This window comes from Chlamydotis macqueenii, chromosome 8 (genome assembly GCF_036417535.1).
Source record: "Chlamydotis macqueenii isolate bChlMac1 chromosome 8, bChlMac1.mat, whole genome shotgun sequence".
Lineage (NCBI taxonomy): Eukaryota > Metazoa > Chordata > Aves > Otidiformes > Otididae > Chlamydotis > Chlamydotis macqueenii.
Window position 1 is genome coordinate 32,692,320 of NC_141563.1, and position 27,890 is coordinate 32,720,209.

Consider the following 27,890-nt stretch of genomic DNA (forward strand, 5'->3'; position numbering starts at 1 on the left):
GCTACGTGTCACAGCCGAAGCATTGATTGGAAAGGAGAAGCCCCTCGAACAGCCGGCTCCCGCACGTTGACCCCCGGCACTGGATTTGCAGCCCCCAACCTGCGGCATCCCCCTGGCACTCTGGCTCCGGGCAACCGGAAAAGGGCGATAGCAGCTCAGGCAAGCTGGCACCCTGCCTGCACCACGCTCCTCCTCGGCCCCACAGAGCTCTGCCTGCCTCCCCACCAATTTGGGGGGCATTAGAGAGACTCTGAGCGGGGCTGGGCTCTCGCCCTGGGGTCCTCCGGGCCCTCAGAGCGTGACCGCCTGCACCTGAACGGGCTCGCTCTTGGCGCCGGCGGGATCTTCTGAGGCTGCCGGAGCCTCGGGTGTAGATCCCGACACCGCGCGCTCGCTCACTGGGACGCCCCGTCCTGCCCAGGGCTGGCCCCATGCTGCCAGGCATGGGGGAGCAGGGTCCTGCACAGGCAGCGGTGCCCCATTTCAGGGCATTTTCACCATCATTGCACTTGCCCAAAGTGGCAGCACAAAAGCACAGCACCCATCAGCACGTCCCACCTGTGTGACACATTAGGAAAACCTTCCCAGTAAATAGAGCAAACACAGAGAGCGTGGCTGGGATTTTTAGGGTATTTTAGCCCAGCTTCTCTCTGGTAGAAGCGATTCCCCCAGGGAGGGAGAGGAATAAATCAACCAATCCCCTGAGGGAGTTCCAGTCCTGTTTTCTACGATCTACGATTTTCACCGACCGTTCATCATCAGATTTCCACGCCGGCGTTTGCAGAGAGATAACGGAGGCTCTCACTCATGCACAACAGCGGAGCCTTTGTCTGCTCCGGAGGGATGCAACTCCATGTCCGTAAGCAAATCCAGGAGATGGGGCGGCTGCACTGGGCCCGGTGCAATCAAATAATCAGGCTCTAAATAAATAATCAGACGAGTAATGGAAGCGCCGCTACGCCCACTGCTTGGGAAGCGCCGGGCAAGTGCTGAGGAGGAAAACTGAGGTCCAATGCGTGAGGACCACGGGCATGGTGGAGGGGAGGGGGGTGCTGGTGATGGATTCCTGCTCGCAAGGCAGTGACAGGTTCTCACCGCGGACGGTTTCAGCTGGGCTCTCCTCCCGCCACAGCTCTGCTGTCTCTGCGCCGCGGTTTCACCGGGCTCTTCCCAGAGTGGGATATGTTAAAGCTCAGTTTGGTGCAAAGCCGGAGCTCCTGGTAGGTGGGGATTTTTCCTGCTGGGTGAGGCAAACAGAGCTGAACCTGCTGCTGCTAAATCTCTGCGATGCATCTGAGCGGAAAATACTTGTTGGGAATGTCGCTATATTTGGGAATGGGTTGTACCTTCAAGAGTTCAGCTAGAAATAATTGACAGGATGATTTGCAGCCATCGGCAAACAACGTTCCTTTCCCGAAAGCAGCAGCACCAGAGGGAAAACAAATGGAAGCAGGTGCGGGAAGAGTTAGGAAGCACAAGAATTGCATTCCTGAGCCAAATGGACAGATTGAGACAGAGGAAAACAAATTGGGAAGGGAAAGGGCTGCCTATTGCCCAGATTTTTCAGGCACTGGGAGCAGGCGGAGGTTGGGTTCAGGCTCTGTTTCGGGGCCTGGGAGCTGTGCCTCTGTCTGATCAGCTGCGTTGGTGCTCAGCCTGGGGCGAGGGTGGATTTTGGGGTTCTTTTTCACCCCTGGGCAGGGCTGGCATCGCAGGTCTGGGGAGCAGCATCCTACAGAAGCACCAGCCCCACCACTGCGATGACCATGAGGAGCCCAGCCAGGATGCAGATGCTGATGAAGACAATGTCGCTGGTGTCCTGGCCTTTGATTTCACGGGCGTCCATCGCTTCCCCCTCCTGCTGCTGGGCATCCACCAGGTTTTCCGCTTGGCTGAGCTTGGAGGGGTCGGGACCGGCGATGAGGCTCACCGAGGCTTCCTTCCTCTTTGGTTCACACTGCACCTCGTACTGGTGGATGTCCTCCTGGTCACCCATCGAAAAATCAATGTAGAGGGTGCTGACAATGATGGACGTGTTGTTGCGTTTCTGCAAGACAAGGGTTGCAGCTCGCTGGGGCTTTGTGCAGTGCATTTTCACAGGGGTTTGGAGGGGTTGGCCACGAATCAAACCAGTATCTACTGGGAAGATGAGAGAGGGACTGGGAATGCCTCTCCACAGCCAATGCAGCCGGCAGGAGCTAACCATCTACCCAGCTTGCTTCAAAGGAAGGTTTTCCGACCACTTACCTGGGATTCGGTGCCGCAGGTGTCGAACCTGGTGTGTATTTTAAAGTTCCCGCCAACCACCTGGGCCGCACAGGAAGGGGTCCCCAAATAAATCCTGTTCCTCTCCAGCTGGGCCAGGGACGGCACAGGGATCTGGATGTGGAAGTCCGTCCGGGTGCAGCTGACGTTCATGGGCACAACTGTTGGGACAGAGGACAAAGTACACGTGAGGGTCTGTTGGGAGGGGATTTCCCCAGGCTGCAGCGATCGCAGCGGCTCAGTGCAGAGCCAGAGCCACAGCCATTTTCAAAGCTTGCCGTCCCCATCACACTTGAAGCAGGTGACCAAGAGCATCAGAACTTGTGGGGACATCAGCCTCATGCCGTGCATCTCCCCGTACCTGCCTGCCACAGGACTCGTGTGACGAGATGAGTTTTCAGGGAAAAGGGAGCTACACCCAAAACGCAGAAAGCTTCCCTGCACGCTACCACACCCCTGCAAGAAACAATCTTACACAGACTAAATGGAGGAGACGCATCTCAGGGGGACCCTCACATCCACCTGTCCCGGAGCGATGGAGCTGCACAGCTGCCACACGGCCCCTGGGGAAGGGTGAGCGGGGTCCCCGGCCCCAGGGCATGACCCAGCCCAGGTCCTGTCCCAAGCATCATCCAGTGCACCCAGCACGTTGTTTTTGATGGGAAGCTGGTGAACAGCGCGCAGAAGGAGCTGCTGTCGAGCTGCCCAGGATGCCGAGAAGGGGAACCCAGCCCTGCTCCATCACTCTCCCTCAGGCACCGTATCCGGCCCCTCTGGATGCAGAAAGCATCCACACAAGGGAAGAAACAGGGAGGGAAAATGCCCCCCACTTTAAAGTTAATCCTCGCTCAGCTTGAACCAACCACTTGGGCAGTATGAATTATCAAATTATTCCAGCTCCCTCTGAATCTTGGCCTTGTGAAACTGGTCAGAGGCAATAAAATCAATATGAAAAAAATAGTGTCACTTTGCTCCACTTAGTGCATTATAAAACCATTAGACGATTTACCAAATAACTAAAGTGCATTAGATCGAGAGGAGGAGGAGGAGAAAATGGATCCTCTCTCCTGGCATGAAGGCTTTTGTTCAAATGGCCATAAATCGCAGGCGCCTGGCCCAAGTCACGCCCTTTGGTGGGCCTGAAAGGAAGAGATCCACACGGATGAAGAGCTGTGGATGTGGCGGTTGAGGTGTCCCTTTGCCGCCAAGGAAGCTGGCAGTGCTCTCCTGGCAGGGTGCCAGCGGTGGGACGTGCCACGCAGGCTGCTAATCGCAAGCAGATGCCCAAATCGCTGGGCGAACATAGCAGGCAGCTTTAGCTTCACAGAGGGAGGCTTGGTTTGGTGGCCAAGCTTTTGTCCTCCCCCCAACATGCATCCAGTGGCATGTACCGGGGGATGCAGGAACCTTGGGCAGCTGGGAGAAGTCACATCCCTCTGGGTGACGGGGCTTCCCCCCCACATTTCAGCTAGCGTCCCATGTGTCTGCAACCTCCCCCGTCCAGAATGGGGTTTTTCCATGAGCAAACACAGTGAGGGCAAGATTTCCCACCCTGCACGCTGCTGTAAGACAGCAAGAAATAAGCAGGACAAGGATAGGGACAAACCTGCTGGGCAGACTAAAGCCCTACTAGATGTCCAGACAACCTCTCTCCCTTTAGAGGCTGCAGAGGCTCAGGACAAAATTCCATCCCTTCTCTTCTTCCTAATTTCTGCTACGCTGGAAATTAAGAAGGATTTTTCTGCTGAGGGATGAAAGTTCATAAACCCAGGGCCAGCCACCCCCAGCTCCCGCGCCGCTGGTCCAGCAGCCTGGCTCCGACTCCAGCCCACCAGCAAGGCTGCTCCCAACTGAATCATCCCTGACATGCAGGTCAACTCAGGGGTAATTATCTTGAAATACAATGAACACCATAAATTCCCCGGCTTTTGAGGTGCAAAGGTTGGCAAGTGCATGAGGAAGGTTACATGCCGCTCCTCCCGCCAGCTGTGGAGGCACCGGCTGGGACACGAGGCACATTGGTGGTGGGAAGGTGCCGGGCAGGGCTGGCCAGGTGGATTTGGGAGCACTGTGACCTGGGGGTCCTGCCCCTTGGTGCTGCTGCCAGTGGAGGAGAGGACGCTCAGGTATGCCAGCGGGGCTGGAGCATCCTGGGGAGACGGAAACAGGGTTGTGATGCTCCCCTGGTCACCTCCCCTGGGGCTTTGGTCCCCTAAAACTCCCCTGGGTTTTCTCTCCTCCACATCCCGAGAGAGGACCAGGAGCACGGCAGTGGCAGAGACACAGGGAGGAAAAGCTGGAAAGCATCTCCTGCGCACTAAACACAATGTGGAGCATGTGCATCTTGCACTCTGCAAGAACTGGAGCTCATCTGCCACGTCTCTTCACCCTGTTCCTAAAGAGCCCAGTGCTGTGCTCCTGCAGACAGGCATCTTCCCCACATGGAATTTACCTGGTCTCGGGCATATCCCGATGGAAATAAAGCATTGAGGAGCACCCAAGTGAGACCTCACCTCCCACGTAGGCAATGGAGAAGCCCCTCTTGGCCGTGTTGCGGTCAGTGTGGAGGACGAGCAGCAGCTGGTTGCTGCGGGAGGTGATGGGCGCCGGGCTCTCCCGCCCACACCACCGCCCTAGCAGGGACCCGTTCTCAGCGCCGCCATCGAAGGCAACCAGGTGGTCGTAGTCGCAGCCACCCGTCAGGCTGCTCCGGCCTTCCAGCTCCATGTCCAAGAAGAAGACCTTGACCCGGTAGCCCAGGGGCAGCTGGATGCTCCACTGGCACTTGAGGTTGTTGGGGTAGAAGTTGGGGTACCGAGGGCTGGAGAGATTCCCTCTGATGGTGGTGAACACCTCCTGGCACTCTCCTGCTCAAGGAGAAAAGGGAAAGGAAAAAAATGAAAGCAAACCTGAAGCCTCCTGAGCGTGGACAAGCTGTTGGCTGAGCAATCGCTTGTTTTATTGCTAAAGCATGCTCTGCCCTCCACCTCACTGCTCCCCAGCCTTGCGTTTGGCTGATGAACACCCGTCACTTTTGGGGGATGGCAATGCCCAACGTGGCCAAAGTCCTACAAGGGCAGACAGGGAAAACCTGTATCTCCAGGGGATGGCAGGAGCAAGGGAGAAGGGCGGCTTTTCCTCAAGAGAAAGACAACCAGGGTCCACGATGCCATTTGCATTGTGTGGTGGTTTACACTTCACACCATCATCTCATGAGCTCTCCCCAAAGGGCTCCCTTCCACTGCCATGTCCTCTTGCTGCCGCGGGAGGGAAGGCATCACCACCACCAATATGGGGACTCATCCCCACGTCCTTCCCACCATCCCAAGACCCTTGTACCTGAGTAGAAATGGGCCTTGAAGCCCCTGCCACCAATGTTGAAGTCCGACTTGAAGAGGACGAGGAGGTGCGGGGCAGAGGACACAGTGCGGGGTGGTCGGGTGCTGCCACAGTAGCGTCCCAAGCGGGGGGCGGCGGCAGTGGGGCCATCGAAAAGAGCCACGTAGTCGAATCCGCAGCCCTGGCCCCCCTCCACCTGGAAGTCGGCGAACACCAAGGTGAGGGGGCCGCTGGCCCCCCCGATGCTCCAGCGGCACTCAGCATCGTTGGGGTAGCTCTCGGGGTAGCGGGGGCTGGTGATCTCCCCGGACAGCCCCGTCAGCTGCCCGCCGCAGGCATCTGCGGGGAGGCACAGATGATGAGAATGGTGGGGTAGGACGGATGGACTGATGCTCCACCACCACCACCCCTCCCTTTCCACCCTACCTTTCCGGTAGGCAGCGGCAAAGCCGTGCTTGGCCACGTGACGGTCGGAGCGGAAAACGACGGCCATGACATGCCAGGCAGAGGAGAAGGGTGGCGGGGGGCTGCGGCCGCAGAAGGTGCCCAGGAGGTTGCCCTGGTCCCGGGCGGCCCCGTTGTAGACCTGGAGGTAGTCATAGGCGCAGGCGGCGTGGTACTCCAGCTCGAAGTGGCTGAAGGAGAGCAGGACGGAGGAGCCCTCGGCCACCACAATCAGCCACGTGCACTCCGTCTCATAAGGATACAGCCCCGGGAAGTTGGGGCTGGAGAAATTGCCGGAGGGTGCTGAAAGCACCCCCCCACATTTGATACCTGGGGGACACAGAGATGGATGTGATGTTCCCTTTTCCAGGGGAAGCCTAAAAGGATGGAGACAGGGTGCACAGCACTGGCTCCATCCCACCGCCAGCGCTACTCAAACACCAGCACCCTGCAGACCTCCGCTGGGCTTGGCCACCCCTCCTCCCTGGAGGACATGTGCTCCTCCATCACCCTTCATCCACCCACGTAACGTCCTTCTCCCCCCGGCCACCCCCACGCTGCCCCACGGCGTGGCTGCAGCAGGGCTTGGCCATGCCCGTGAGCTTGATCCCGCCAGTGACCGTGCGGCATCCCCGTCCATTTCTTGCTGGGAAAAAGAAAGCAGGGAGTGAGTTTTAATGGTTCAGTGGTTCCAGCCTCGCTGGTGCCCTGGCTGACCAGCCCTTCAGCTCTGTGCCTCCTGCTGATGACGCTCCCTCCGTATAACGGTCGTACGGGTGAATTCCAGCTGGGAGAAATACGCGTGAAGAGCTTGATGCACTGAACAATGAGTTACGCACACAGGGATCGATTTTCTAATGAAATCTTTATCCTGAGACACAGTTATTATAAAATAAGGCAGAGGAGGGGGGGTGGCTGCCACCTGCCCCTGGTTCTGATTAGGGTTGGGGTGAAGGGGCCGATATAGCGGGCACATACATCACATCTGGGAGGGACGCAGACCCCGCGTAGCCTCCGGGAGATGCGCACGGGTTCCCAGGCGAGGCTGGGTGCTCGCTGCCATCAATCTGGGCCAAGTATATTGCAAATCAATAGCCAGCCAGCGCGCATTGCTTTTCATCACGCTCGCCGGTGCGGTGACCTCCCAGCGAGGTGTGGGGCAGGGGGGGTCCTGCGGATGCATGTGATGCAGCACCACAGCAAATGGGTAAGGCCGGGGGCGGGCGGTGGTGCAGGCAGCAAAGCTGGCCAGATCCAAAATCATCTGGCTAATTACTGGGACAGGGAATAAAGTAATATGGGGGTGGCACTAAAGGAATAATGTTATTGAAATAAATATCCAAGAGGGGGGCCCACGGGAGGGGGGAGCAGCCACGGGGCAGGCAGATGGATGGACGAAGGGCTGGGAGCCCTGGGGTGCCCCGGGAAGCCCAGGAGGGTGCAGGCAGGGGGGTGAGCAGGCAGCACCCAGCAGCTGGGGGGCAGCCACTTGCCCCTCAGGAGCCCCCGCACCAGGGCCAGGGATGGGGTTTGATTTCTGACACAGCTCTTTCATGAGAAAGGCCCTGCCGTTTTCGGGGAGGGGTCTTGCTTGTTAGCCGAGTTATGGGGCTGACCTGGCCCACCCTGACCCCTAAATTACTCTGCTGTCTGCTAACCCTGGCTGTGTCACGGGGGGCATTTTATCCAGGTAAGGCGAGGGGTTTCTTACATGCACAGCAACACACACACATTCACATCTACATGTGTGTGTATATACACATGTATACAGGCATGTGCAACTCCAGAAGTTATCAAACCCTTCAGCAAAGCACCTGCACACCACAACGGGACAACTCCTACTCGCAATCTTCAGTAAAACAAGCCTGAAGCAGAAAACCAGGCGTGCAGCAGTGTCCCACACCCACTGCCACGCACGGCGACTGCGGATCCCAGCTCCTCTCCCCAGGCCAAGTCAGGCAGCCCCTGGCCTGAGCGAGCCGCTCGCCTTCCGTGGGCTGGGAGCTGGGACGCGCTCGCACCCCAGAGCCACTGCAGCACCCACAAACAGCCCTCTCCTCCCCGGGGACCACGGATGGCTGTCCAGTGCCGGGATTCCCACTGGGAGCTGGGACCAGACTCTTACCTCTGCTGGGAGCATCCCCGAGAGCCCCGCACAGCACGGCCAGCGCTGCCAGGCACCTCATGCCCGTGCACCCCATCCTCCAGCTGGCAAATCTCCCCTCACTGGCGCCTGAGCATCCTTTCGGAGTTGTCTATCTGGGAGGAAAAAAAAAAATAAAGAGAGAAATAAATAAAAAGCAGGAGGACTGTAGAATTAATAGTGGAATGAATAATTCATCGCTTGTTTGAATTAAGAGCGGCAAGGTAACTTGATCTATTCCTCCCTTTCTTCACTCAGTTTTAATGATCTGGATCAAATGTCCCAAGGATTTACACTGTACCAGATACCTTGTCAATACACTATATTTAGAGGAGATATTAATGTTTCAGAGATGGTGTAGAATGGCAGTAAGTCTGGGCTGACAATACACCCTTAAGGGGCTATGAAAATAATTTAGTTCGCCAGGCAAGCCGGCGAACTAAAATGGGAATTTCAGACTTACCGCGGAAAAAGCACCTCAGGAATTAACGTGATTTATACTGCGGCACCCACTGCACAAAGCCAACCGGTGGCATAGGCTAGAGAAACAGGGAACAGGATTTAAACGCAGCCATGCCTTCACATCGGCTGCCAGGTCGGCATCCCTGCAGCGAGCACCCAGGCTCAGCGGGATGCTCAGCCTGGGAACGCGGCAATCGTGAGCACTGAAGATAGCAAATCTCACCTCCCTCGAGGAAGATTAGAGATGAATTGTGACTCACGGGCAAAAAAAACATTGATTATTATAGAACCTGCTAAGGCCTTGGGGAATTTCCATGTTCTTCCACACCTGCTCATGCTCCTGCTCGCCCAGGCTCTTGGATGCGATCGGTTGAAGGTAATCAAGCCTTTGCGTTTGGTGGGAAAGATGCGCTCCTTGTGCTGTGCCATATTAGCCGGAGAAATCCCAAACCCAGCAGCGGCTCAGTTCCTTCCCTCCCACCCAGGAGAGAAAAAACTTGCCTGCTGCCACAACCCACACCCAGATGAATGCCAGAAAAAAAAAAAAAAAAAAAACCACAACATGAGGGTCGCCTGGCATGGGGGACCTGTGCTAAAAAAAAGTCACCTTCAAAGCAGTGTGGAAAGAAGCAGCAAGTATCTGTAAATCTCAGGTGGGGAGACAAGTTGCATTTATTAATTAAGCAACGAGGATCGATGCCTGAGACATTTCCTGTGGATTAATGATGGGCTGGGAGGAGCTGATGGCCCGAGGTGCAGCTAAGGACCATTAACACCAACTGGTCATTAATCCCCAGGAAACGCTCCATGCCAAGGTCGTTAAGTGTCTGCATATATTTATGGGTAATAATAACAATAATAATATTTGTATAGGCTCTCTCCCTGCTGCCCAGCCTCACTGGAGCCATGCTGAGGGCTCATGGGAGCATCAGGGCATCCCAGTCAGGAGTCCTCCATCCTGAGCCCAGCTGTCCTGGGATGCTGGACACCACATCATCCCCATGAGCCCCAGGAGTTAAGTGCACATTCAAATGAGGAGATGGAAGGCAGCCCTCTGTCCTGGGGCGCAGTGCAAAGGTCCTGCTCCAGTGCAGGCTCCGGGTGATGGCTGCAACACTGACACATCTCCTTCTGACCTCCCAGGGACACCGCAGAGCTTAATTAACTGCTTCCCTAACGGGCTTGGAGAGGAGGTCTGTCCCCATGTCTGTACAGCATGTGCGGGGCCAGAGCCTGCAGCAAACGATGGAGCAACACGTTCTTCCTCACCACATCCATCTCCAGCAACACCCACTGTTCCCCAGCCCTTCCGCCACCGGCCTCAGCACCAAGGCACTGAGACACCGGTACCCATGCGGCCGCTCTTCTCCATCCCTCCAGCTGCGCTCTGCATCAGCGACACCCCCAGGAGATGGGGGGCCAGGGCTGTGCAGCACAGCAGCTGTGCCCCACTCCCAGGAGACCCCATCCATCAGTCACCAGTACGTTCACCCTTCTCGTGACCTGGGAATGGCCATTCCCCGGCTGGGTCTGAGTCCAGGCAACACCGCTTGTCAGCCAGCAGAGCCGGGAGCAGGCGGAAGAGCCAGGCAGGTCCTTGCGCACTGAGATCTGGCCGGAGATGCTCTGAATCAGCCCAGGGTGCTTTGGTTCCAGCCAGAGACACAGTGGGTGATTTCGAGGTGTGCTGCCTCTGTTCCTCTGTGGGCAAATTTATAAATCATGAGTCAAAAAGGCGTTTGATTCATTTAAATAGAAAGGATGTGATCAGGACTGTGAGGCTTCAGAGAAGATCAAAGGTTTAACTATAGTCCCCGGGAGAAATGGGAATTATTTAGGCAGGAAATAATGAGATGAAATTAAGAAGGTATTTAGACTGCACATGAGGAAGAAAGGAAGCAAAGCAAAGCCCCTCTCCCTAGCACAGTGCTGCACAGGCAGTGGGGTCTTCCTGGGGAGCAGCCAGAGCACTGGAGCACCCTGCCAGCACCCCTCTGTCCTGGCAGAGAGGCAGGGCGGGAGCCCCTGCCCTGGGCTGGCACCGGCCACCCATCACTGCAGGGAACTCCGCATCTCCAGCTCCACAGATCCCCCAATAATCGACAGCCTCGCCACCATTGCCCTATGAAACCACCACTGTGGGGCAGTTCCTGGGTCCCCCAAAGGGAAGGAAACCTCTCCTCTTCCCTCAGTAGGGAAAATCCTGCCCGAGACCCTTTCCATCCCACATCCCTGCCTTTGTAGGACCCCCACGCAAGCCTCTGAAAGGCGCTGTCCCCACGAGGGGACGGGTGGGGAAGAGGGGACTCACATGAGAGCCAGCCAAACGACAAAAGGCAGGAGAGGGAAGGGAGAGAAGGGCATAAAATAGAGAGCAAAGCGCCCGCGGGCAGTTTAAAGGCCCCTTCGGGTTCATACTTCCAAGGACATTGTCTCCCCCATGGAGAATGTCTCGCAAAGCCCTGTCCCCTCCGGCACGCTGAGCCAGGCTGCACCACCTCCTCCCGCTCTGCCCGCAGCCTGCCTTTGCAGGATTGCAACCCGCAGCATTCACAGCTTGCTCCGTCTCTCACCACCCTCCCATTTAACCACGAACAAAGACAGGAGGCTTCGCGGCAGAACGGCCAGACCAGCTGGGTAGGGTTTAACCACCGTGGCCCATATGTGCTGAAATACCCAGACATATTGGGGTTGCGTTTAAAGGAACAGTCTCAGCTTTCGCGCAGAAAGCTTTCCGACGCGAGCGTGAAGTTTTACCTCAGGCCTTTGCAAAAAAGCCAGGTGGATTTTCAGCAGAATCTCAGGAAGGCAGAATATTTAAAGCAAGAGGTATACAAGTAAGGTTTTCAGAGTATGTAATATTCAAGGAAAATATTTTATCTGTGCTCCCAGCTAGGGCCAAAGTAGGGAGAGCAATCAGAGAAAGCAACTCTGTATTTTACCAGCCCCATGCTGCACAGAAGCAGCCATTACATCAGGGGCTTACAACGGCTGAAGCACAGTTTGGATGGGAATTGCAAGCTTTCCTTGGATCTACCAGAAATTCTACCTTTCCTGGATCTCTCTGCATTAAAAGTCAGAGCCCTCTTTTGGGTTATGAAGATGGCTTTCTTGTCAGCCCTATGAAGCCAACATAAAAGCTGCAACTACACCAGATTAATTCCAGGCATTTGGTAACTGGAGACAAACCTCACTGATGCAAGGGGAACCTTCGCTTCCTCCCAACGTGTGAGCCAGAGCCATCATTTAGCACACATTGCTTATTTTCCATAACTCTTAAACTAAGATCTCCTTTGTGTAAGGTGTATTACGCGATACAGGTAAAAAAATCAGACAGGAACAATAATGCAACATCATCTGTCACAACCTGGGAAACCTCAACACAGGATGAGCTGGGAATGAACAGAAAAACACAAAGGTGTGCAGAAAGGCTGTATTTCCAGGTATAGTTAGTAAAAACAGTGGTCTAATGAGGTAAAAGAGTGGACAGCGGCTATCTCAGAGGAAAGGCAGCAGCATCTTGGACTGAAAGATGAGGAAGGACCAGGGCAGGCAATGCAGGCTGCACTAGGGCAGGAGGACAGCCTGCCTAAGTCCTCACTGGCCACCACATATAATTCCACCCTCATAAAGAGCCTTTTCTGTGCGTGGTCAGAAAAGCTCTTTTCAGAGGAGGTGGGTACCTTTTCCTCTGTATTAGTATATCGGGGGGCAACTGAGGCACAGAGAGTGACTTGCCTGGCACCACTGGGCAACACGATGACACAACCAAAATGAACCCCACAGACTCCAGAGTGCCAGGCCAATGCTCTGCTGTTCCCTTGGCCAGATGGTCTTCTCCCTGAGGATTAAATCTCTCCTCTGGACACCTAACAGGGCACAATACCACTGGAGACTAACACAGATTCCAAAGCAAGCCACTGGTCTTCATATTACAGCAGAGCTGCGTACTTGAATGCTTTTTAGTATCCCCAGGAGATCTCCCTCTTAAAGCTGCATATGAAGACCTCCATTAACATTACCATGCTGTTCCCTGAGATGTAGGTGATTGTAGCAGCCACTCTGGAGTGGCATCTGATCCTTAAAACATTCTAAGAGTGAGAATCATACCAGAGACAAATATGTGACCCAAAGGCCTATCAAAGTATATGCACAAGGAACCCAGTCTATTGAGATGACCAATTCTGAGCAATGTCTACAGAGAAACAAGGATGTCCAAGGCTTGGCCTAAGGTTCCTCAGGTCAGGAATATCCTGCTAAAAGACAAACCAGGAATCTTCTTCAATTCCAGCAGCTTTCAAGTATCTACTCATATCTTCGTTGAACGCAGAAGAGCCACAGATTAATACAAATGGCCTTCTTCGACAGGAATTTATTATCGTCTTCATCAAGTCTTCATTGAGACGACCAGTATATGTATTTTCCTGATAGCTCCAAGGAAGTTTTTCCAGTGAAGTTTCCTGAAAAGGCAAAAGGTTTGCAGTGCAGCACATTAAAAAGGACAACTGATTGCTCACAGCTCAACCTCGCTCCTCCCCCTAGAGTACTGCACAGGACATTTGTCACCCTTCTGACTCCATCCAGGTAAAACTGACCCTTCCCAAGAGCTAGATTCCTCTTCCAAAGCCCAGATCAAATCTTTCCCGGCCATGGCACCTGGCCACTCACGCAGAGAGGACTGAACAAAACCAGAGTGTAACGATCACTAATAAATGCTGCAGAACCTTCTCCTTTGAGAACCACTTCCCAGAGTACTTTTTCTATTCCCAGGTCCTAAGTCCCAAGTCTATTCCTCTCTATTGCCTCGCCCATTCCCAAGTCTCTTTCAGTCCCATTTCCCTTGACCAAAACTGAAAGAAACCAGCCCTGCTCCAAACACAGCTCCGATCCCACGAGAAATGTTAGATCCCATAGCGTTAGATCCAGCAGAGACTCCCCTACTGCTATTAATTAGAAGCAGAAGGTGCTCAGACGGTGACAGGCAGCAGAGTGAAAGATTGAGACAGACAGATACTTAATCCTAAAGGGGAGGATGCACGAGTCAGTGCTGGACTACAACAAACCTGCTAAGAGAAGAGAAGAAAGGGAGAGATGTACACACGGGGCAGATAGTGTCGACAGGGGTCAGGTGGGTTTCTTGCCCTTCACTGATTGAATTTCAAGACCTCCTCGTGCTCTTGAGACAGCACTGTCCTGAAAAGGGTATTTAAGCTGTGTCACCGGAGACAATTACTGGTTACACTCCTACAGAGCAACTGGGGGGCTGCCTAAGTCACAAGTACTTTTCTCTATACCCTATCTCAACTTGCCGAGGCGATATGTGGAACATAATGTAGGAGGCAGATCCACCAGAGAGATACAAAAAATGATTCATCTGAGAAACTAAAAATGCAATGGGATTCGTTCCCTTCGCATAAATAATTCTTTCTATACCCTCCCTGCAATGAATCCTCATTTCTGAGAGAAATAATTTTGAATTACCAAATCTGTGCAGAACATAGGCAACTTTGGGACCAAACAGAAACAAAAAAGGCGTCTCAAAATGTAAGACCACTGAACAGCTACCAAGGAGGTAGAGAGCAACAAGCAGCAACAGTCACTTGCCTGGAATTCTCCAGACTAGTAGCAGTGTGAGAATATGTTGCAGATTTAAGAACAGCAGCTACTGGATCACAAAATAGCCTCAAGGGCTGGGAAAGAATTAAGATCATGCTCATGGAAAAGCAGAGGAGGAGAGGCTCATCCAGCACACAGAACCTTCACACAAACGTGCTTCATATCCATTTACTTACCTGGCTTAGGACATAAAATATTCTGATGTTCCAGTATCGAGCCAGATCCCGGAGAACAGGTTTCAAATATATTTTGTCAAATGTACGGAAGCAGCCAACAAGAGTTACAAAGGTTTCATCCTCTTCATCATCCGTTATGGACTGCAGGATGGGAAGCATTGGCGCAAGGCCGGTACCAGACGCCAGCATGAGGAGTTCTCCGTGCTAACAACAAAACAGAGAATTTAGAATGAGCTGTGGTGACGGAGAATGGATGTGCCCAACGGTCAGTTCCTCCTTGCTGTCACAGCGGTAAACACCCCCTCCAGAGAGAAGGTATCAGAAGGTTGAGAGTTCAAATCTCAGAATGTACTTTTCTGCAAAGGATTACAGATAGCACTTTCAGGGTTTATATATCAAATATAATGACACTGGATTTTACCCAAATACAATAACTCATCCTAACTTTAGCCTTGATTTCTGTTCCTTTATATTTCAGTTTCAGTTCTGCAGTACACTTCGTTGACCCACTGTGTGTTGTTTTCCCACTGGAAACGCTGCCTGTGTTTATCTTGGATGCTGCAAAGTACAATTCTAAAATTTCTCAGGAGGAAATGGTTTCTTCTCCATCCTGATCCACATATCTTCCTGGTGCATTATCTCACTTTTCTCAAAGAGCTACCAGCAGCACGCAGGCAAGAGGGGACGCAGGGATGTTCAGGCAGTAAGGTGCTGTGTGTAGAAGGACAGAAGGTTCCCAGCACTTTCCCCAGCTGCCAGTCAGTGTACCAATGCCAAAACTGGGACTTAAGCCCCTATGAAGCCCTCAGAGGCTGCTTGTGCTCTGTTTTGACTGGGCAGTTTATCGTGAGCGGATCAGATACACCTGAATCTGAATCCTATTCTACTGGAAGCAAATAAAGAAAATTTTACCATGAAACCAATATTTGAGACCTTTGTTATAATTAATAAACAGCTCTTTTATAGCAGGTTGTTTTAAAGATTGCTCAGGTGCTTTGCAAACTGTATGTACACAGATCACCCAGACAGCCCCTGAATGCAGCCACTTCTAGGCATCACTGCTGTGCTCTGTCCCAAATGATTATCTGGAAGCTTTTGAGAAGAGAAATGACAGTAGCCTAAAACAGCAGGGAGTGTATTTCACGAAGGAGAAATTAATCTGCATGGATTTTGGCCACTGGGATTTTCCAGACTTATTTTTGTTGGAGGGGGGAGAAGGAAAACCAAGGTTTTGGGAGCTTAATGACCAGTGTTTCAATTTTGCTCCTCATTTGAAAGGTCAGAATTAAGTAACCAAATTAGTATGTGCGAGAAGCCTTCCCCTGAAACTAGATCTGCCTTTCTTCGCAGCAAGACTGGTATCAGCAGGTGGGATCAACATTTGCAGAGTGGCTGGGTGACATGACACCTCACTGGAGCTGCTACAGTTCAGGGAATACCCCAGAGAGAAAAAGATCAACACCTCCCCTTCGCTCGTACTCAGTCAAACAGCAACGTGGTTCAAAGAAGGCAAGAAACGATCCACACTGGTGCAAAGTAAGTTCCTTTTGCTGCACACATCAGGAACTTATCATGCAAGCGATGAACAGAGAGCCTAACTAACAGTCTCCTGTCCACCTCCCCCTCCTCTTCCTTCTTAAATATTCTGCAGTTCAATAACGTCTACTTTCTCCAACTGACTGCTAACACTCTAGCCCTGTACAGTAACCCAAGAAGTCCCTAAAATAATCAGAGAAACAGTAATCAAATTGACGACTTCCCTTTGGAGTATTAAACAAAGCTAGCTGCCACAAGCTGAAACATCCTACGTCTCTGAGGGAACTAACCTTGTTAGGTCGATATGGGAACCCTCCAAATGGCCCACGCCAAAAGACCACGTCTCCTTTTTTCCATGTTTTTATGTATTGTGACATTAGCCCAGCTTCATAGCACTAATAAAAAGACATTGCACAAAAGAAAAGAATAATTATACTCTGCTGGAAAGTTTCCCAGCTTAAAGTCAATTATAAAGTTATCTACATTTAAACAAGAAGGGGGCAAAAAAAAAAAAACCCAAAACCATTTCATGCATTTACAAAGAAAGAAAGATCATTCTATTTGAAAAATAACTTGAAGGTATACCCAAAACAAAGACATTTAAATTAAATCACATTGGATCCATTCCAGCCTGCCTACAATGTAAACACAACCCACTCCCATGCAGTCTGAATTTCCAAAACTGGAAAAAGCTTATCAGAGTTCTTGCTTACAAAGCACACAGAGAAGAGCATCTTGAATGCAAAGCACAGTCCAAGCCTTCAAGTGTTCTCCAGATCTCAGGGTACAGAGGTCTGGCAATGCCCTCTGGGCACTGGTAGTTATATAAACACTGCATAGCTCTTGCTTTATGTCAGTCTCTCAGATGCTGTGTTGACACAATTAGTGACCCAAAGTCAGGTTTCTCATTTATAGAACTCTTGTTTTCAGAACAGATCATCTGGATGCTACGGGATGCCGTCGTATTTTCAAAAAAACACGCTAATGTGGGCCTCATGGAAGAAACACATTAACAAAAAATTGCCTTACCTTCTACCAGGCACAAACACTATTATCTAGGCTTTTGCCTGCAGGAATGCTAACCTCGCTCACGACTGATGAAAAAGGCTTGGTGCCTGCTAGAAACAGAGAAGCATGGAGAGCCTGGAAAATGCAGGGTTCAGCCAAGCAGTCTTGTTGCTATGTGCTATATGTATATCTATGTCCTATACGTTTGACCACTTTATGGTTAATGAGAACAAACGTGCACAGAAGAATGGCCACAGTCTATGGGATCTGGCTGGAGAACAAGGGCTGGTCCAACAGCACGAGCAGATAAGGCCACCAGCTGCGGCAGATAACGGGTCTCGCATAGAGGTGATGTTACTGATAAGCCTGAGGAAGAGCAACACAACCAGAGGTCAAAAGAGGGGATGTGATAAAAGCCCTCGAAGACTCCAGTCCACAAAATAAAAAAAACCAACGTATTTTGGGGTATTTCCTGCACACGCATTGGACAGAAGCCCAGCTCCACACCCCAGTGCCTTGGCTCGCCACCAAGCTGCACTGCAGGCAAACGAAACTGGTGAACCACAAAGCAGCTTAGAAAAAAGTGAGAGAGCTTGTGCTTGCAAGCAGTGTTAGCTAACAAAGAACACAGATGCTCCTCCCCTCCTAACAACCTCACTTAAACAAGATACCTGAAGTATTATGAACTATTAGCACAAGTTGTTACACTCAAAAGGCAAATACATAACATACAAACATCCAGGCTCTGAGTTCCTGTCAGAAACATTTTACCTTCAGAGAGCTCTGGGCAGGTACTAAGCCTCATGCAAAGAGTGTGCAGTTGCATCAAAGCAGCAGTATTTAAAACCAAGGCAAAAGCAGAAAAGTCAGCCCTGCTTACTGCCTATTCCCAATGGACTAGAGTAATGGAAACTACAACAATCCTTCTTTCACCAAAGTTATTTCCAAAAATTGAAGTGAGAAGTGATTGAGTGGGTTTAAAATGATTTTTTTCTAAATAGACAGAAGAAAATAATTATCTCCTGGGGAAAAACTTCTACACCCAGTTTTACATGGAGAGAAACCCTGGCATTATAAAATCACTCAAAAAGCGGGTTTTGCTCTGTAAATGGCAACTCCCTCACTCTTAACTGTAGTATCACAAATGCAATGCTGTAATAACAGGAGACAGAAGAGTCTGAACAGTGCTTGGATTGCACGGTAATAATAATAATAATATAGTACTTTCCAAAATTGCCTGAATAGTGTGAAATATACCACAGCCTACAGAGTGAGTTATAAAAATGGCTGCTTTACACTGGGTGTTACCAACCTCTTTTGTCACTGCCAGAGCATAACTATAGCTCCCTTTGGGATGAAAGGTTCTCTATAAAGGAAAGGTATCATTACAATCATTACTATTATTATTGAAATGCAAAACCTGTGAGTAATAAGCAAGTATATATGAAATTTCACAGTCATCCTGTGAACGTCTCCTATTAATGCAACTCAAATGCAACATTTCTCTCCCCTACCACACACCAATTGCCCCAAGAATGGGGAAATGACCCTCCCACAGGTCTCCTCTAGAAACAGTACACGTTTCTAAAGAACGGGGTTTGTGTTTGAACGTACAACGCATAATAAGTCCCCCAAAATGTGAAATCCTGGAAGACAGGCAGAGGACAAGTGGTTATTCTCTGCAAGCCACCTGGGACACCTAGCACTCCAAATTTCACACCCATACTGAAGTCTGTGTCTGCCCTGAGGAATCACTACATATGAGGCATCGGAAAAGTCTTCTTCAATTCAATATTCTCCACACAGAGTAACCATTTATGAGGGCATTGCAGACTTTACTTAGCCAAATTTCCAGCCAAGTTCTCCTATAAAATCCTTTTGAACTCAAACGTTTTGTGGTGGTCTCTAGAAAAGCCAGGACACTTGTCCAAAGCAGGGCTCTGCCACCCCATCTACCCCGACAGGTGCAGCCTGTGCCCGCGGGCCACCTCCCTGTCCCGTGGGCCACAGGAGCCCTCTCAGGCTGCAGGCAGCTCCGGAGTCCTGCCCGCAAACCAGAAACAGTGCCTACTGCCTAGCCACGTTTTTAACCAAACTGAATTTTTTTTTTCTGCACTCTGTTCTTAAAGTGAAATACAGGGGGAAGGACAAGGGCTGGGCAAAGACTTGCCAAAATCAGTGGTTCAACTGGGCTGACAACTGAGTGCAATTTCAAAGACACATTGAAAAGGCAAAACAAAATCAGGGAAGTGGAATGGGCATCTCTTTCCACACTGGCAACTGCAGGGTTCCCGAGAGGCTCTCAGAAGCACTGAACAGGGCTTACACTGCAAAGCACTTGTTTGTGTGTCACCTTCCTCTGCTTTCAGTTTTGTGGGAAAACCTGCAATTTTTATCAGCAAAGCACAACTCTTCAAAACAACACAGAAACAGTCCATGAGGGATTTGAGAGAGTTTCACTTCCAGTGCTGACAGCGTGCTTGATTCCTAAAGAAAACACCGTCCCCAGCACCTTAGACTCTAACCCATGTTCTGCAGGCTTGCTTACTTACTTTCATTAAAACTTCAAAGTAACCTTCTGCATTCCCTGGGCTAATCGGCGTATAGGCTCGCTGGACCTCCAAACCATTCACCATTCCTCTGAGAAGAGAGATACAGGAACCCACTGTGACTTGGGTCATTGACTGGTATTACCAGACTTCCGCGGTTCTCTGGGGAGACAGGGAGGCAGCAGGCCCTCTTCCCAATGGGCCAGTCTGTGCATAGATGCAAAAAATCTCCCTTCCAGAGGTAAAAATCCAAGGGGAACACAATGGCTAAAGGCACCTTTTGTTTTTCCAGTGGTGGCCCCAGCTGTACCACATATTCAGCTTGTGGACACATCACCGGAAGGACGTTTGAGCTGTTTTGTGAGAAAAAGCTGAATGTGCAAGACTGGCAAAGGGGAGAGAAAAATGCTTTCACGGCAAGTTTGCTATCCCTTTTGGGCTGGGGTCTACTTTCCTTTCTACGTTTGGACAGCATCTGGTAATTAAAGGCACAGCCTTGACCTGAGGTTTTGTCAATATACGCTGTATTTTTCTGCAGGTCTCCTCCTTCCATAGGATATATCCACCCTGCTCTTTACCACAGTAATTGAAGTGATCGAACCTTTTCCTCTGCTCCATTAATGAGATGGCTGAAGGGAGAAGCGCATACTTTCAGCAGCCAGCCAGCTGTACACATCAGCTGTTAACGTCCAAATAACGTCAACAGACCCAGATCAATGGCATCATAACATGACTTTTTCTATCTGGCAATGATCACCACAGATGGCAGAGAGAGACAAACTTTTCCCAAGTGGTTCCTCTCTGGCAAGCAAAAAGCCACGCAGGAGGGCTGTTTGGTTAGAAGTCAGTCAGGAAATGCCTGGACATTGCAGGTAGCACCCTGGGTGCTGAGTTACCCCAAGACACATGGCCTAAAATACCAAGTTCTGGGATAAGTGCAGCTCATTATCTTCAACCCAACATTCTGTTGTAACATCTATTCTTTGACTCTTTCTTTCTGCAAATGGATTTTCTTAATCACACCTAGTTCTTTCTGACCCGCCAACGCAAGGATAATGCTGAAGAAAAATACAGCTTTGGAATGGCTTATACCATAAAATTAGCAGAGCTAACGAGCTCACAAATTCTTTCATCTTGTGTCATTGTGGAGGTAGAGAAATTATGACTTGCCTGGTATGAAGCCTTTGTCTATCGACAAAAACCTACGTATTAGGTTACAGAATGCAGACTGTTTAACTAGCACAGAGAACAATACCTTAACACGATGTGTTGTCCTAAACTCAATCGCAGACTGCTATTTCCCGGTAATTCAAATTTGTACTGGTAGGTGTCCTCTGTTAGCTGCTCCACCGAGCTTATGCTGAATGCAGTAAATGTATCTGGATTCAGTTCTGAATTATTGCTCTGCAAGAACAACAATAAATAATTACTTGGTTAGATGGTGTCTTATTATTTCATTTTTCTTTGGAAGCAAACGTGTGTGCTAATTTAGTGCCGGAGATACTCAGGACTCCAGAAGAACACGTATTAAACGCTAGGGCCCAGCACAAATTTCAGCTCTCTGCTGATTCATTATCATGTTCTGCAGTATGCACTTTGGGATCTTACATTTCCCCCCCACCCCTTTTTAAATTACATTTTTACACCTTACAGCAAGGTCATCCGATTATGACTCACTGCAATAATTTTCTCATGTCTGGAAACAAACAGAAATAATACTGCTAAAAGAGCTGAGCGCTGCTTCGGGGGCAACTTTGAAACCTACTGATGACCACTGCGAACAGGAAATATCGTTAGCTGTTTCAATGCTGATCATTTTTGCTTGACCCAGCACAGTTAATCTTATGTAAAAGGGCACTGACAAGCTGAAAATTACGCTCTGAAGACAACTACTGCGCCACACACACAATGCAGCTTTTTTTTTCATCCTCAAACTATGAGTCTAAAAAACAGAAAGAGATGAAAAAGGTCAGGAAAATGTAGCTTCTCTGAGGAAAGTGCCAGAGAAAATTGTGATTCTTTGTGCCTTTCACCCATTCCCGCTTTGCAGAGAGGCTGACTCTGGCTGGGCTACCCCAGCAAGGAGAAGCTGCAGACCCAGGGCTGTAATGCGACACCAGGGCGAATTCGACACTTGGAAAATCACATTACAGCAGGGAGAGAGCAGGCAAGGGGGAGGGTGGATGTGAAGGCAGAGTTCGGGGAATTGCGTTTACAGCCTTCTCTTAAGGCACCGCTTTAATCTATTGCTGCATCCCTCGCCCATCACCACAGCCCCACACGCTAACAAGTACGATCAAAGCACTGGCTCTAGGATGTGATGAAGATAAATTGACCTGCTCCTTCTTTTCCATGAGGAGGCTTTTGTCTTGCTTCGCTTTGGCCCTCTCCCATTGTGCAAGCTCCTTCTCGTACACATCATAGATGCAGGGTTTGCAGCCGCTGCCGCAGCACTGGGATGGAGAAGGTTCCTGAGGTTTGAGAGCCAGCCAGTCGTCCTCATATCCACTCATTGTCTGCAAAACACAAGCCCTGCATCAAAACCAGCACGATGAAGAGCAGCACGTGCTCAGCAGCTGAGCATTATTTGGAGAAGGACTGAGAAATCTCTCTTGAACATCTTGCATGTGTATCTCAGAGGACTCAGAAAACCGAAAACCTGGAGCGTTGCAGGCACCAGATCAGCTCACATTTTTGTTCAAGTGCTCGCTGCCTCTGCCTTGCCTAGTGCAGGAATGCCAGACTTCACAGGCACCACCTGCACAGCAGACCCCAGCCCAACCTCAGGCTCTGCTTCCCAGCCTGGCTGCCCAGTCAAAGCTACCTCCAGCAGCAGCCATACACTTACTTCTGCTTGTTCTGACGTGGTGATTTCCAACAAAAGAGCAGCCTGGTCACCTGGAGCAGAAACATCTCAAAAATCCGCAGCTCAGTCCATGAGAACAGATAACGAACCCCACCCAACCAAGACGCAGCCTGCCCGGAGCACTGCTTTAAAACAAGGGGATGGCAGTCAGCTGAAAGCGGGGCTTAGAGCAAAAGACCTGAGGGAAATGTGGTAAAATCCCAAGCAAACCAACAAACACTGGTTATGAGATTTGAGTCTGGCTTTAAATGCAGACTTGTAGGAAAGGGCAAAAAGCACAGGCAGCGGGATTTTTATCCCTTGCTTCAGACAGAGCTGTACTCAAACCAAAATCATGATGCAGACCTCTCAGGGACTCCGCTATTTTTCACCCGACGGTTGGCTGTTCCCACTGATTTGTATCCGTCTCACCTAAACGAAAGGAGGTCCAGAGGAAATTATAAAGCCACAGGCGACACGGCTGAGGAAGAGAACACTTAGCACTTACAGCGGCTTCATTTGCAAGGTGAATTAATTAACTAACGTGCAACACAAATGCGCTTATTCTTATGTTACAGGGGGAAAAGAGGGAGCCAAAAGGCGAGCGGGCGTGCTCTCCGCAGCGGCCGAGGGTTCCGGGGGCCCCGAGCACCCGCAGCTCCCCTCAGGGCTGTGTGGGGGGCGCCCCCCGCCTCGGGTTTGGGCCACGTTTACAGAGTTTCGGGCACTTACTGAGCTGGCCCGGGGGACTGGGCACGGCACGCCGCCCCGCAGGCCGAGAGCCCCCGGCCGCTCAGAGCCAGACCCCGACCCCACAGACCGAGCCCGCAGGCCCCGGCAGCCCCCGCCCGCCAAGGGCCGGTCTCCCAATTCCACCCCCCTCCTTCCAAGACGAGAAGGGAGGGAACCTTACCCCGCCCGCCCCCTGCCTTACCAAGACAGCACCTGCCCTTTAGCCGCTGCGGCCAGCCAATTTATCGACCCTCCCTTACCGCGGGGCGCCTGTTCGCCATTGGTCACCGCCGCCGTCAGTCACCCGGGGTGGAGGAGGAGGGGCCGTGAGTCCGCCCACCGCGCTCCCGCCGTGCCGCGCGCGCCAAGATGGCGGCGGGCCGGTGTTGAAGCCGTCAGCGGGACGATGGCGGCGGCGGGGCCGATGGCGCTGGGGCGGGCGGGGGTAGCGGCGCAGGGCCGCGCCGTCCTCGCCCGCGGCATCCTGACCCGCGCGGGGCCGCCTCGTCACCGCGGGCCGTTGCCCCGCACACCCTGGACCACCCGCGGGCCTCCACCGGAGGAGCTGGCCCGGGCGGTGGAGCGGCGGCCGGTGCGGGAGCAGGTGGAGCTGGACACCATCACCTACGCCGGCCGACAGCACTTCATGCCCGGCCTGGCCCGGCCCCGTTTCCCGCCCTGGGAGCGCGGCTGGCACGACCCCCACCACTCGCCGGGCCCGCGGTACGAGGACATGCCGCTCTTCAAGGAGCGGGGCTGCTACGTCTGCCACCAGCGCGTCCGCATGCTGGAAGGTACCGGCCCGGCGGCCCTTCCTCCTTTCGGGCCTCCTGGCCTTCCCTCTGGGCCCGGGCCACCCCGCTCTATCCCCCCACAGCGTGTTCAAGCACTTACCCTTCGCCGCCAGCCAAGGTTTCTCCTCACAGCGCGTATAAAATCACGGATAGTGAAGATCCTGCCCTGCCTCATGAGCTACCTGCGCTCTCAGCCCCTTGCCAGCCCGCCTGGCGGTGTCAATAATACATATTTTCTTGGTTTTTTTTTTTGTTTCAAGGAGTTCGGCAAGCGCAGTGGCTCACCAAGACGAAGCTGGTGGAAGGCTTACCACCGTCGGTGCTCAGCATCATCAACAACCCGGCTCACCAGCTCGAGGACCACGAGGAGCAGGTAAAGCGTGCAATCTCGCACGCACGGTTCTGGGACACGACGGAAGTTGCTCCCAAGAGAGAACATTATTGGTAAGTCCGTGGTCACAGGGAAGATCTTTCCGCTGTGTGGTTATGGCTTTAGCATAAGCCAGTTGTCAAGCAGGTAGCTTAAGAACCAGAGTTTTTTACACTGCAAAGACAATTCATACCTAGATCTACTGTTGAGAGAGTCACTGTGCAAAACTGTTAGACCCTTTGTATCAGGTTGTCAACTTGTAAAACACAGAAAACCAAACAAAAAAAACCCAGTTCTGAACATAGACAGTGTTACCAGTGTAAACACATACTCCTCTTTAAAGCTTCTTTTAGGCCGAGATCTCTGTTTCAACTTGAGATCTGCTTCTAGCTGATGGAGAATGTCAGTTTTTTAAATAACGATCAGCATTACCTCTGCCAAGTTGGAACAGGAGTGGTGTGTGGGATATTAATCAGAAATCTGTGTTAACTGTTTGGAAATGTTATGCTATTGCATATTTTACGTGCATACAGTAGTGTTAGATCATTCATGTCCCAGAAGCCGGCCATTATGATAACATTTTTAATGTAACTATTATTTTTTCTCTTTCTAAAGCCCGATACTGTTTGAAGACTTGATACACTTATGCCGCTTAATGTCTATGAAGTATCCTTCTCTGAGTAAAAGAATGTTGGCCAGAAACTACAAGATAGCAGCTACGTGGGAAAGAGGTCAGTTGCTGCTGTGGTGGAAGCATTTAGCTCCTTTTGTTAATGTAAGAGGGGTTACAAAGCCACTGGCATTATGGCTGAGGACGTGGAAAAAATGAAATGATTTCTAGAACCAGGTAATTCTTTCAGTTTTAAATAGTGCTGTAAGCACGGGCAGCCTTGGATGATGACAGGATCCTTGCCCTGATGAGATTTTAGGGTGTTAGATGATAGCGACAGGATGGCGGGAGAAGAGAACCAGTGCCTTAGAACTGATTGTTTATTTTTTTTGTGTCCAAAATTTGTGCTGTTGTTTTTCTGTGTTTAGTTAACAAACTAACACCAACAATTTACGTTGGTATTTTAGAAGAAGAATCTACAGCTGAGCTACTATTTAAGATGAGTTTGGAGGTGAGGGGTAGAGAGTGACCCTTGCAGAACAACAGCTTGCTAGAATGCTGCTGTCTGAAAGGAAACATAGGTCTTTCCCTAATCTTATTTCAGCAATGTTTGAATGTGGCCTAATTTCCCTCCCCAGAATCCATTCTCCTTCAGGTCCGAGGCCTGAATGGAATACTTATGAACTCTATGGCCCCAATACCACCAGTGGCCTCCAAGGAGGAGATACTGGCCACTGAAGAACATGTTCTGGAAACTTTTTATCCCATCTCTCCTACAATTGATCTTCAGGAAGTGAATGTGTACAAAGAGCTCAACGATACGGGTAAATTTAGCCATTGGTAATAGTTTTCTGCCAAACGAAGCGTTTGAGTTGACCTGGAGTCCTTGCCTCCCTGTGAGACAGCTGTGGGTAGGGGGTGGGTGGGAATGAGGAGGCGGAGGAGCCGGGCACAGGGTGTGCAGTGCAAGCGCTCCAGACCTGTGGCGAGTATATTGTGACCTAAGCAGAACTGTGGGGAAGAACTTAAATCTTGCAAATTACTTCAACGGTTCTGAGGATGTGGGAGAAAACTTTGGCTGTGTAGTCTCTTACCGAGCGATTTCTGACACGTTTTATCTGCCATTTAGGTTTTAGAGATGGTTATCCGTACTCTCATCCTCACACTCTGTTCTTCCTGGAATCGGCCAACATTCGTCCTAACAGGTTCAGACCAGAACAGCTTCGTGCTAAAATGCTGATGTTTGCTTTTGGCAACGCGCTGGCAAAGGCGAAGGCGCTGTACGGGGTACGTATTGGAAACTGCTGCTGCCTTGCTGGGCCTTTGTTCTTTCTGTAGCGCTGCAGCTAGTGGTGAAATTCCCTTGCCGTGGCACGTTACAGTAGTTTTCAAATCTGAGCTTCCCAGTCCAGAGGTCTAACTCTGATCTTCAGGTACGGTTACTGGTGTCTGCTGATCCAGAAAACCAGCGCTCGGCAACGAGCGTGTTCGTGGTGTAACACGCATTGGAGTGGTAATGAGTAGGAACCAGGGTTCAGCTGTAAAACTCTAACCCATCCCGCAGCTCAGTATGTAAATTGATACTTCGTTGCTGGCAGAAGGAGGAATTTTAATTAAAATACAAAATCTACATTCAAAGCTTGTTTGACTAGGGTAATTTTCTGGGCAAAGTAACAATACATTTATTAAAATCTTGGCTTTAAACCAAGCAGAAGATGCAGAATCAGCAAATACTCATACGATTTCTGTAGTAACTGGCTTTTTAAACGTTCTCCCTGCCCCCTCCCTGCTTCTTTCCTAGAATGATCCCAAGGTTTTGGAGCAGCCAGTAGTGATGCAAAGCATTGGCACAGACGGCCAGCTCTTCCAGTTCATGGTGTTCCAGTTAAATACAACAGATCTTGTCTCTAATGATGGCATAAAAAATCTAGTCTGGATTGACTCTGATCAGAATCTGTATGAAAAAGCGCAGTGTGTTCCGGAAGTCAAGAAGGGAGTGGTTACGGTAAGCAAACTGGAGTGAAACTTGGGAAATGGTCCTGGAAATCCTCTCCTTTCACCTCTGCCAGAGGTTGGGAAGTGGGCATAGAGCTGCAGCGCAGGTTTTAAACCAGCTGAAGGGTCCTGACAGGTGCTGGTGTTACTGACAGGGAGTACTTGTAGCGCTGGTGCACCGTGGAGCGTGCAAGCCACGTGCCAAGCTCGGTACGAGCTCCTACATAAAGATATCCCCATCTGCACTCTGCCGTCTCGTAACACGCTTGTTTAAAATCAACTCATGCTTTGATGAAGCAAGGGGTTACGTGCAACTGTCAGCTTCTCTGCAGAGTGAACGGAGCGCAGTGCTGTCAGCCCTGGTTGTGCCAGGAGGGCGTCTCGGTTTGGTGGGCAAAGGGTTTTTTGCCGTCTTGAGGTTTACACCGGTGGAAGTACCCACAGACAAACCCATCTGGGGAGGGAGAGCACAATTGGGAAGCCGCCACGTCTGAAGTCTTACTCAAGCGTATTTAAAGCCGTTGTTTGTCTACATTAATCACTTCACTGCAAACTGAGCATCCGTGCCTTTTTCTCTGCAGAAGCCCGCTGGAATATATGGCTTTCAGCCAGACACATTCAAGAAGTTTCTGGCACTGTATCTGCATGGAACTGTGTGAAATTCAGCTCAAACAGAAATACTTCACCAACTGTACCTGCTGCTTCTCTTTGCTAGAACCATCACATAATTAAAGAAAGGTGGATTAATTTACTTTTGAAAATAAATTATATTGTTACTGAAAGTAAAAATTTTTTTAAACTGAATTGTGCGTGAAGAAACTCTTTCATTTTAGGGGCTCACCTCCGGGTTCGGGTTTGAGAGTCATCAAATGCATCCTCTTCCGCTCTTCCACCGTTGCCTAGGAAGAGCATAAGCCAGTCTTTATTCCTCTGCGCAGGTTCTGCTCTCGGTGTGCTTTTGCACAGTGCTGGACTCAAACATATTTTCTGAGGCTGCTTTGAGTAC

The 27,890-nt window shown here is 50.8% G+C and overlaps 3 protein-coding genes across 5 annotated transcripts; 1 reads left to right on the forward strand and 2 right to left on the reverse strand.

The window, feature by feature from the left end:
• Positions 1-889: 889 nt before the first annotated feature.
• Positions 890-8,255, reverse strand: CDCP2 (CUB domain containing protein 2). The gene is made up of 6 exons (XM_086753996.1): positions 8,174-8,255; positions 6,031-6,378; positions 5,605-5,943; positions 4,779-5,132; positions 2,248-2,426; positions 890-2,047 (listed from the first exon to the last, which is right to left on the reverse strand). The coding sequence occupies exons 1-6, from the start codon at positions 8,247-8,249 to the stop codon at positions 1,733-1,735; spliced, it is 1,611 nt and encodes a 536-aa protein (XP_086610122.1). The 5' UTR covers positions 8,250-8,255; the 3' UTR covers positions 890-1,732.
• A 3,739-nt stretch (positions 8,256-11,994) lies between these two features.
• Positions 11,995-23,134, reverse strand: CYB5RL (cytochrome b5 reductase like). 3 transcript variants are annotated; one of them, XM_086753998.1, is made up of 8 exons: positions 22,387-23,132; positions 21,875-22,054; positions 20,794-20,942; positions 19,542-19,629; positions 16,272-16,376; positions 14,446-14,649; positions 13,751-13,846; positions 12,995-13,113 (listed from the first exon to the last, which is right to left on the reverse strand). In XM_086753998.1, the coding sequence occupies exons 2-7, from the start codon at positions 22,049-22,051 to the stop codon at positions 13,778-13,780; spliced, it is 792 nt and encodes a 263-aa protein (XP_086610124.1). In that variant the 5' UTR covers positions 22,052-22,054; positions 22,387-23,132; the 3' UTR covers positions 12,995-13,113; positions 13,751-13,777. The 3 variants fall into 3 exon arrangements, 2 of the variants coding, with proteins under 2 accessions (XP_086610123.1, XP_086610124.1); XR_015259262.1 differs by having other exon boundaries at positions 13,038-13,113; positions 13,717-13,846; XM_086753997.1 differs by lacking the exon at positions 13,751-13,846 and having other exon boundaries at positions 11,995-13,113; positions 22,387-23,134.
• A 333-nt stretch (positions 23,135-23,467) lies between these two features.
• MRPL37 (mitochondrial ribosomal protein L37) lies at positions 23,468-27,688 on the forward strand. Its single transcript, XM_086753333.1, has 7 exons — positions 23,468-23,909; positions 24,170-24,353; positions 24,895-25,010; positions 25,528-25,713; positions 26,019-26,176; positions 26,691-26,894; positions 27,466-27,688. The coding sequence occupies exons 1-7, from the start codon at positions 23,522-23,524 to the stop codon at positions 27,541-27,543; spliced, it is 1,314 nt and encodes a 437-aa protein (XP_086609459.1). The 5' UTR covers positions 23,468-23,521; the 3' UTR covers positions 27,544-27,688.
• The last annotated feature ends 202 nt before the right edge of the window (positions 27,689-27,890 follow it).

Coding starts and splice junctions, on each gene's coding strand:
- MRPL37 (XM_086753333.1), top strand. CDS start 23,522: ATGGCGGCGGCGGGGCCGATGGCGCTGGGGCGGGCGGGGGTAGCGGCG. Junction 23,910..24,169: donor GCGCGTCCGCATGCTGGAAG/GTACCGGCCCGG, acceptor TTTTGTTTCAAG/GAGTTCGGCAAGCGCAGTGG. Junction 25,714..26,018: donor CAAAGAGCTCAACGATACGG/GTAAATTTAGCC, acceptor TCTGCCATTTAG/GTTTTAGAGATGGTTATCCG.
- CYB5RL (XM_086753997.1), bottom strand. CDS start 22,051: ATGAGTGGATATGAGGACGACTGGCTGGCTCTCAAACCTCAGGAACCT. Junction 20,943..21,874: donor TCATGGAAAAGAAGGAGCAG/GTCAATTTATCT, acceptor TTGTTCTTGCAG/AGCAATAATTCAGAACTGAA. Junction 13,114..14,445: donor TATTTTATGTCCTAAGCCAG/GTAAGTAAATGG, acceptor TTGCCTTTTCAG/GAAACTTCACTGGAAAAACT.
- CDCP2 (XM_086753996.1), bottom strand. CDS start 8,249: ATGGGGTGCACGGGCATGAGGTGCCTGGCAGCGCTGGCCGTGCTGTGC. Junction 5,944..6,030: donor TGCCGCTGCCTACCGGAAAG/GTAGGGTGGAAA, acceptor GCCTCCCCGCAG/ATGCCTGCGGCGGGCAGCTG. Junction 5,133..5,604: donor CAAGGCCCATTTCTACTCAG/GTACAAGGGTCT, acceptor CTCCTTGAGCAG/GAGAGTGCCAGGAGGTGTTC.